General features: G+C 52.5%; 1 protein-coding gene across 1 annotated transcript; it reads left to right on the top strand.

The window, feature by feature from the left end:
- Srxn1 (sulfiredoxin 1) lies at nt 1-4,106 on the top strand (the record flags this gene model as incomplete). Its single annotated transcript, XM_010621496.2, has 2 exons — nt 1-135; nt 3,370-4,106. Coding segments are annotated over 2 exons (339 nt in total), but the record flags the coding sequence as incomplete, so codon positions are not given.
- Between the last annotated feature and the right edge of the window lie 4,321 nt (nt 4,107-8,427).

The raw sequence follows: 8,427 nt of genomic DNA, 5'->3' as shown, positions 1-8,427 counted from the left end.
GGCGGCGCGCAGGGCGGCAGCATCCACTCGGGCTGCATCGCCGCCGTGCACAACGTGCCGCTGAGCGTGCTTATTCGACCGCTGCCATCTGTGCTGGACCCGGCCAAGGTGCAGAGCCTGGTGGACACGATCCGGGTGAGGCCCGGGAAGCCGTCAGCCGGAGGGAGGACCTCGGGGGAGGGAGGCGTGCTGGTGGCCTGATGGAACTGTTACGGGCTCTGCGGAGGCGGTGTGGGCTGTGTGACCTTGAGCAAGTGTGGGGCCTCTCAGGGTCCTGGGCCTTCTCTTGAGGAAGGAGGGGATAGAACCAGTTAATTAAAATAAGGGTCACTAAACTACTGTGGTCCAGAGCTGTTTAGATTCCTTCGCTCCTTGTGCCACCCTATCAGGCAGACAAAGCACAGGAAATTTTAGGCAAATTGCTGAAGGTCAGGCACTCAGATGGCCCTAGTTCCCTGCAGTGTGGCCACTACACCATCCAGAAATAAGCTGTGTGGTCCCCTCTGGCTGTGAGGAGCAGGGCCTCTGAGTGTGACAGTGTGTCATGTCTGCCGGGAAGGCCTCATCGGAGGTGGAAGTGGGAGAGAACAAGGGTCAGCCAGGTCACAGAGGGAGAGTGCTCAATTCCCAGGTGGCCCTGGCAGGAACTGGGGGTGAGGGACACAGGACCGTATGTGTCAGCTTAGGTCTATGTGCTTCCTGTCCCTCTGTCCCAGACCCTTGGAAGTTGAGTGTGAGACTCCTAGGCCCTACCAAGCACCACTGGAGCCCCTGGGATGCCCGAGTCTGCACTCCCCCCCCCCATTTCCTGGCACCACCTCCTCAGATAGCTACAGGCGGTGAGCCGTTGTGGAGCCCTGGCCTCCTGGTTCCCTCCACCTGGGAGTTTTTCTCTTTTTTCGGGGAGGGGGGTCTTGATAGCATTTGCAGCCTTCCTACACTGATCTGCATGTTTCACTGCCTCAGTGTCTGTGTCCCTCCGCATGAGTAGGGCCCGTGTCGTCTTGCTGCTGCTCTCTGTGGGAGGGTCATCTGGTCCTAAGTGTTCTCCACAGCCTTTACACAGACCCCACCCTACCCCCAGTCAGGAGACTGAACATCTCTCTGTTGTGTCTAACTCCCCCTTGGTCCTCCTTTCTCAGTGACAGCCTCTTTCCTGCCCACCCTAGCAGGTAAGGGACCTTCACTATATTCAAAACCACCTGTGTACCCAATAGCACACAACCCCACTGGGTTCTGATCGCCTCTGTAGGCATTTGTCTCCCATTGGAACTATAGGCTCTATGAGGCAAGGACCAGATCTGCCTTTGCAACTTATCAGATGGAGTTGTTTCTATGCCCACAAATTTCATGGCTTCAAGCTGGCCGTGATGGTGCACACCTGTAATCCCAGCACTCAGAAGGCTGAGGCAGGAGGATCACTCTGAGTTTGAGACCCACCTGGACTACACAGTAAGTTCAAGGTCAACCTGGACAACATAGCGAGACCCTGTCTCAAAAAAAAAAAAAAAATTAACTTCATGGCTTTCAGATAGCACAAAGGTATTATTTTATGGTTTGTGGAGCAGAAATCTGACATGGGTCTTACTGAACTAAAAGGGAGGTCAGTAGGGCTGCACTGTTTTCTAGAGGTCCTAAGTGACAGTTTCCCAGCCTTTCCCAGAACTAACACTACCACTACCACCACCCCTGTGCACGTAGACTCATGGCCTCTTCCTCATCTTCAGACCAACTGCAGTAGCTTGACCCTTCTCAGCTTGTGTCCATCTGACCTCTTCCACCTCCCCATTCTGCTTATAAGGGCCCTAGTGATAACATTGAGCCTATCTTGCTCTCTCAAGATCCAGCTGCAGAGGCCCTTCTGTGTAAGGTGACATATTTACAGCCTCTAAGGATTAGGGTACAGATATCTTTGGGGACCATTACTGCCCCCCACTATCCTGCCCCTCACCCTGGGCCTGCACAAGGCCTTCCAGCTCACCTTCGTGCCTTCTGCCGCCCTGTGGGAGGTTTAGAGAGACTAAGCTGGCTACATAGCACCCTCCCCTGGTTTGCTAGGCTCCAGAACCCTGACTGATGACTGCTGGGCCTCACTGCTGAATAACCAGCTATGCAACATCTGGATTAATGAATCTGTCAGAGCAGCTTCCCCTAAGAAATGGGTCAGTAGCAGGAGGCCTTCGAGGTATGTCACACTTATGTTTCCCCAGCATGCCCAGGCTTCACCTACTTAGAGGACGGCTCTCCTCCACCTGGCTTGTTGGTTCCCACTAGGAAGTCACCTAAGATTCTCCTCTTTCTCATGGCCTCATGTCCACTTCCCACCAGACCCCACTGATCTGCCTCCTAAACATGTGCCAGACCTGTGTGCCTCTCCCTTTCCCAGCCATACAGCATGCAGTCCTGCATCTTCTACTGAAGACACACAAAGGCCTTGCTCATGCCTTTCTCCCGCCCACAAGCTGCTCTCCTGTGCATGTTTCTAGAATGGCATTAAACCATGCCACCTGCTGTCTCAATGCTCCAGGGCGGACCCCTGCTCCAAGAAACAAACCTGCTGCATCTAGCTTCTGCAGACCTTTCTACCTCTTCTACTCTTTTAGCCCCAGGACCACTTGTCTCATTGGCTTCCTGCCTATACCTCCAGCACAGTGGGCTGTTCTCACCTCAGGGCCTTTGCATTGGCTGTTCCCTCCGCCTGGAATGCTCTTCCCTTGGGTAACACAGGCAGACATTACTGAACACATTTCCTGTACCAAGCATTGCTATTTGCATATGTTAACTCACTCATCCCAGTACCCCTATGATATGGGTCTGTTGTCTTCATCCCCATTTGATAGATGGGGTAACTGAGGCGCAGAAGTTAACTGCACAAGGTCACATAACTGGTGAGTAGCAGAGCAAGACTTGAATCAAGGCAGCCAGGCTGTAAAGCTATACCACATCTCTAGCTCCCCAGGTGGATCTCTGCTTCCTGTTCACCTCAGAGAACCCACACATGTCACCCGGGTTACTGTCTTCATAGCATTTGTCTCTGCAACATTTACTTCCTCATATCATCCACCCTGTTCGGCCACAGCCCATGAAGTCAGGCTGGGCCTGAGATAGGGCACATGGTGGAAAGATGTGTGTTTCACAGACTGTCCCTGGGGAGAGAAGATACTTGTTTGTGGCATCTTCCCCTTGCCCTGGTAGAAGTCTCTCTCGTCCTGACATTCAGGCAGCCCACAGGATTCCTGGACATTTAATGGTGTCTTACTCCTGCCGGTTCAGCTGCTCTGTCAGAGCCCCACACAGGGCACAAAGCCTGCTGCAGACTCAGGTGTGGGGCAGTGGTCACTCATGAGGTGTCCCCCTTCCTCTCTCCAGGATGACCCAGACAACGTGCCACCCATCGATGTTCTGTGGATCAAAGGGGCCCAGGGTGGTGACTACTACTACTCCTTCGGGGGCTGCCACCGCTACGCAGCCTACCAGCAGCTGCAGCGAGAGACCATCCCCGCCAAGCTTGTGCAGTCCACCCTTTCAGACCTCCGAGTATACCTGGGTGCGTCCACACCAGATTTGCAATAGCAGCTCCTTGCCACCTGCCACTGCAACCTCAGGAAGATACCTGGCCCCAGTGGGCGGGCCAGCGAGGGCACCCCTCTTTGCACATCGGGGCGGGGGCCTGACTCAGCACCCGCTTTACTAGCTGCCAGGCCTGGGACTCATGCTAAGTGGTGTGAGAGCCCCTGTGCCCACCTCTGTGAGAGTGGGTTTAGGCCTCACCCCTGAGCAAGGAGATGGATCTGGAGATTCCAACGGACAAGGAACTTCTGCATCGTCTTTATGGTATCCTATTAGGTGGACTGCTCAGCTGCAAGTAAAGACAAGCCTGGGTAATGGGGACTTGAACAAAGAAAGGCTGAATTCTGGAGGCAAGTAGCCAAAATGGTATGTTCCAGTAACTCAGTGAAGATAAGAGTTTATGCCTCTGGGATCCTTTCGCTCTCGTTGCTTGTTACTTCATGATCACAAGTTGGCATGGTATCTCCAGGAATCATGTCATGGTTCAAGGAAGAAAGGCGTGGGGGAAGGGGAAGGGCCAAGCCTGCTGGGCCTGTCAACCTCCATCAGGAAGTGTAATCTGCCCTACTCTGTGCCCTGCATATTTCCACTAGGTCTCCTTGGCCGGAGCCAGCTACCTTCTCCCTAGCTTTGAAGAACACCAACACAGCAGGGAGCAGAATTGTCATGGCTGAGCACACCAGTCCTATTCCCTCTCCTGGGACTGGCACTCTGCCTCTTGAAGTAAACTTTGCTTACCAGGAAGGAAGAGGAATTGTGTATTAGCTTTACTGTGTACGGACCACTCCCAAAAGTAGTAGCTAGAAGTTACTGCTCTATCCACAATTTCTAGGTTGACAGTTTGTGCCGGGCAGCTCTGCTGGCCTTGCTTAAAGTCACCATGGGGCCACAGACAGCTGTCACCTCAGCTGAGACTGGGTTAGGATAACTTCATGTGCTTTTTCTGAGGCTGCTGGCTAGGTGGTGTGGTTCTCTTCCATATGGCGCCTCTACTAAGTTCGGGCTTATTTACACAATGGCCTTAGGGTTCCCAGAGAGTAAGAAGTGACAGGAACTCTAAGGACCAGGACCATCTCACTTCTGAGTTCTTTTGGTCAGGGAAAATTGTAAGACTTTGCCTGGATACAAGGGATGAACAACAGATTGCACCACTAGACAGGAACTACGGAGAACCTGGGGCCAACCTTGACACTCAGACTTACTGTGCGTCCTCCATAAGGACTAGATGGGAAGATTGCAGTGTTATACACACACAGCCGGCCTCGCCCTGCCCAGTCAGTCACTGAGACAGACCTGGGGGTCTAGGCGAGGAGGAGATGGGCGGGGCTGGATCCAGTAGGGGCATCATTGCCCACACTGGTGTGACAGAGGTAGGGTGATATTCCAGAGGGACTTCTGGAAACCAAGAGTTTCTAGGAAAGGTACAGAGTGAGGTAGGCCTTGGTGTCACTGCCCCTGGGAACTCAGTCCCTGCATTTTCAAGCCTCAGTCTTGCCAGCTCAAGAGCAAGGACAACAGCTCTTCCACCCATTGGAAATATGATTAAAAGGGATAAGGTGCAGTGTCTTAAATGCAAAATGGTATCTTACATTGGATCTCAGGGGAAAAAGCCAGATGTTAGTAGGACAACTTGAAATCTGACATAGTCTAGATTTTAGTTAATAATTTTAAACTAGTGTTGGTCTGTTGGTTTTGACAGTGTATTCTGGTGATGTGAAGGTGATTTGTAGCCGGGTGTAGTGGCACATGCCTGTAATCCCAGCACTCAGGAGGCTGAGGCAGGAGGATTGCTGTGAGTTCAAGCTCAGCCTTGGCTACCTGGTGAGCTCCAGGTCAGCCTCAACTACATAGTGAGACCCTGTCTCAAAAAAAAAAAAAAATGAAGGTGATTTGTAAGCTGTTGGGGTGAGAGGAAGGGCTGGGTGGAGATTAGATGGGAACTTTTTGTCCTGTCTTTGCAAATTTTCTGTGAATCAAGTCATTCCAGAATAAAACTGATTTAATTAAAAATAAGTTGGGAGCAGCTGCTTTAGACCAGTGGTTCAGGTTCTCTAGCTGCTTTGCTGGGTTCCATCCAGACTCCCAACTCAGCAGGGCTGGGGAGGGCTGGGATTCTGTTTCTAACAGGATCAGGTTATGCTGATGGGGCTCTTCAGGGACCATAACCCAGAACTGATTATTTTCTCTGCATCAGTTATTTTCAAGTGTGACACCTCCCTGCACTCCATCTCCCCGAGGCCGACACAGGAGACCTGCGTTCTGGGACCAGTCTGTGTGCTCACTTGCTCATTGTCATTGAGCAAGGCTATCCCTTCCCTAGAGGACTTGTCCAAGCTGCCAATCAGACTGTGTACCCAAAAGTTTTGTAGCGAGATTCGGGAGAAAGAGGAGGCCATGCTTTGTAAACCACTAATGCAAGGTGCTTCTGTCTCCTGAGCTCTCCCAACACCCATGCCCACCGGCCTGGAAAAAGTGAGGTGGATTGCCCGGATGAAACAGCTATTCCTCCTTGCAGACCAGACCCAAAAGGCAGGCACTGGGAGGAAGGTGTCCAATAGACAGGGCAGTGGAAGATGTCATGAGGGAGTCTGAAGGGTGTGACCCGCTAGGGACTGAGCTGTGTTTCCCTTTTTCATCAGCAGGTGGCGCTCCTTTCCTGCCCCCGGAGCAGGGCTGAGCCGCTAAACTGGAAACTGCTATGGGAACGGGCTGGACAGAAAGGCCTGACTGGGGTAGTGAGGACTAACTTTTGCCCAAAGAAGCCGGGATCAGGCCTGAGAAGGCGACTCGGCTGGCAGTCTGAAGTGTCAGGTTCCACTTGTCCCATCTGCTCTTGCCCTGTGGACCTGCACACATCATGGCTTCTCTAGACCCATTTTCCTGTCTACCTGGATGATGGGCACCTCTACAAGGAAGGCACATACTCCAAGAAGCACCTCCAGGCCGGACCATGTGCCCACGTGTCTCCCATGATCCCATACGTCCCCTCTCCAAGCAGACCCCAGGCCCCAGAAAGTGGGTCCACTGAAGAGGGGGCAGGGGCTGAGCTGCTTGCTGCCCTGAACCAATCCCTCTTGCGAGGCAGGCAGTGGAACCACTAAGCTAAATCCCCAGCTCCCTAAACCCTTTTTGCCATGGTGATTTAAATTTGTTTTTAACCTCATAATTATAAGAGAGTATATTTAACCACATTAAGAACAAGTATTACAAGGGGCCGGGGCTTTAGTTCAGTGGTTCGGTGGCCTGCCTTCAAGTGCAAGGACCCAAGTTCAATCCCTGGTACAAAAAAAAAAGTTAAATAGATATTTAAAAATTAAAATGCTAAAGGCAAGCTGAAGCCCACTGTGAGTCCTGGTCCTGGTTGCCCCTTTGCCCCTTGGGACACTTACGTTCAATGCCCGTCCAGACATCCGTCTGACTTTGTGGTAGTGTGTGTGTGTGAATATACACTTTTTTGTTTTGTTTTTGTTTTTGTTTGCTTGACTGGGGAATGAACCTGGGGCCTACCCACTGAGCTGCGTCTCTGGACTTGGGATTCTCCTGCCTCAGTCTCCCAGAGTGCTAGAATTACAGGTGTGTGCCACCATGCCCAGCAAAATGCTTCTTTTCTGTGTGTTAATTTGAAGATTGCTCTTCTGCCCTGTTGGCTCAGTGCTCCTCCCAAGTCCCTGAATTTTGATCTCTGGTCAGAGGAATTTCTTCAGAAGGCCTTCCCTTCATTGTGAGTCCCTTCCCTGGTTTTCTTTTTTTCATAGCATTTTCCACTCTTCAAAATCATTGTCTGTGTCTGTATCTGCCTGCCTTGTATATCATGAGCAGGATGAGCCTGTCTATTTTGTTGCTGGGGACTGGGCTGAGCACTGTGCCTGATATATAGAAACAATCACATAAAGAGCTATTGCATGAGTAAATCTCCCTTCAAGCCGCCTTTTTCCTTGCTGTGTGGTGCCTCCCGCTCCCCTTCCCCCACACTCTGCCACCAAACTCCCCACCTACCTCCACTCCTGACTTCGGCCATTTCCCAGCCAGCTCCTGTCAGTGGCTCTGAGGGTTTGCAGTTTCCACAGGTCTGATATCCTGCAGGGTGAGACAGCCACCCCTACTTGGGATTTCCAGGTTGCTCTCCAGAGTGGCCCTTCCAAGTGCTGTCCCATAGCGGGGGAGGGGGTCCACCTCTGCACTCAACAGTGCTCCTTAACCTTTCCTGGGTCAGTAAGGTGGTTGAGAACCAAAGAAAGTGGTGAACCTTTCCCACAGAAACACACACATTTATTTTGAGCAATTTCCAGGGCTCCCTGTACTTGATGGCCTCCTCTTCCAGGGGGCCCTGTAACAATGCTCAGAAGCCTAATTGTCCCAGGAGGGGACACTGAGGCACGTGCAGTTGGGGTGTGTGAATGAATGGGCTCTGATTTTGTAGGGAGTAGAGTTCAGACCTTGACCCTGCCTCCCGTTATTAAAACACCTCTGGGTGGCCCAGCCCTGCCTGCTGGGGACACTGTGCTCCTGTGGGTATCTCCACCTGCCAGTGCCAGAAAAGGGGCCGTGGCTGGCATCCAGGTCACAGCAAGGACCCGGGGTGGGGGTGTGACTGTGCAGGGGTGTGAGGGTACCCTCCTTGGCCCCCAGACAACACCCTGTGTGCTGCAAGCTCAGCGGCTCCCAGTCCCACCCAGCTGGCCCTGGCCCTGTCAGGACCTCTCTTAGTGGAGGCTGTTTTCATCCCGCGCGTCCAGCATCGTGAACAGCGTGACTTCCACGCTGCAGTCTCACAGTAGTCCCAAGAGAGGCGGACAGGGCAGACATGATCTTCCCCTTTGGATAGCCGGGTAAACTGAGGCCGGAAGCTGCTCAGCA

This window comes from Fukomys damarensis, unplaced genomic scaffold (assembly GCF_012274545.1).
Source record: "Fukomys damarensis isolate Sample0158 unplaced genomic scaffold, DMR_v1.0_HiC HiC_scaffold_22, whole genome shotgun sequence".
Lineage (NCBI taxonomy): Eukaryota > Metazoa > Chordata > Mammalia > Rodentia > Bathyergidae > Fukomys > Fukomys damarensis.
The sequence above is the reverse complement of the archived record's forward strand: the minus strand, read 5'-3'. Positions and strand labels throughout refer to the sequence as shown.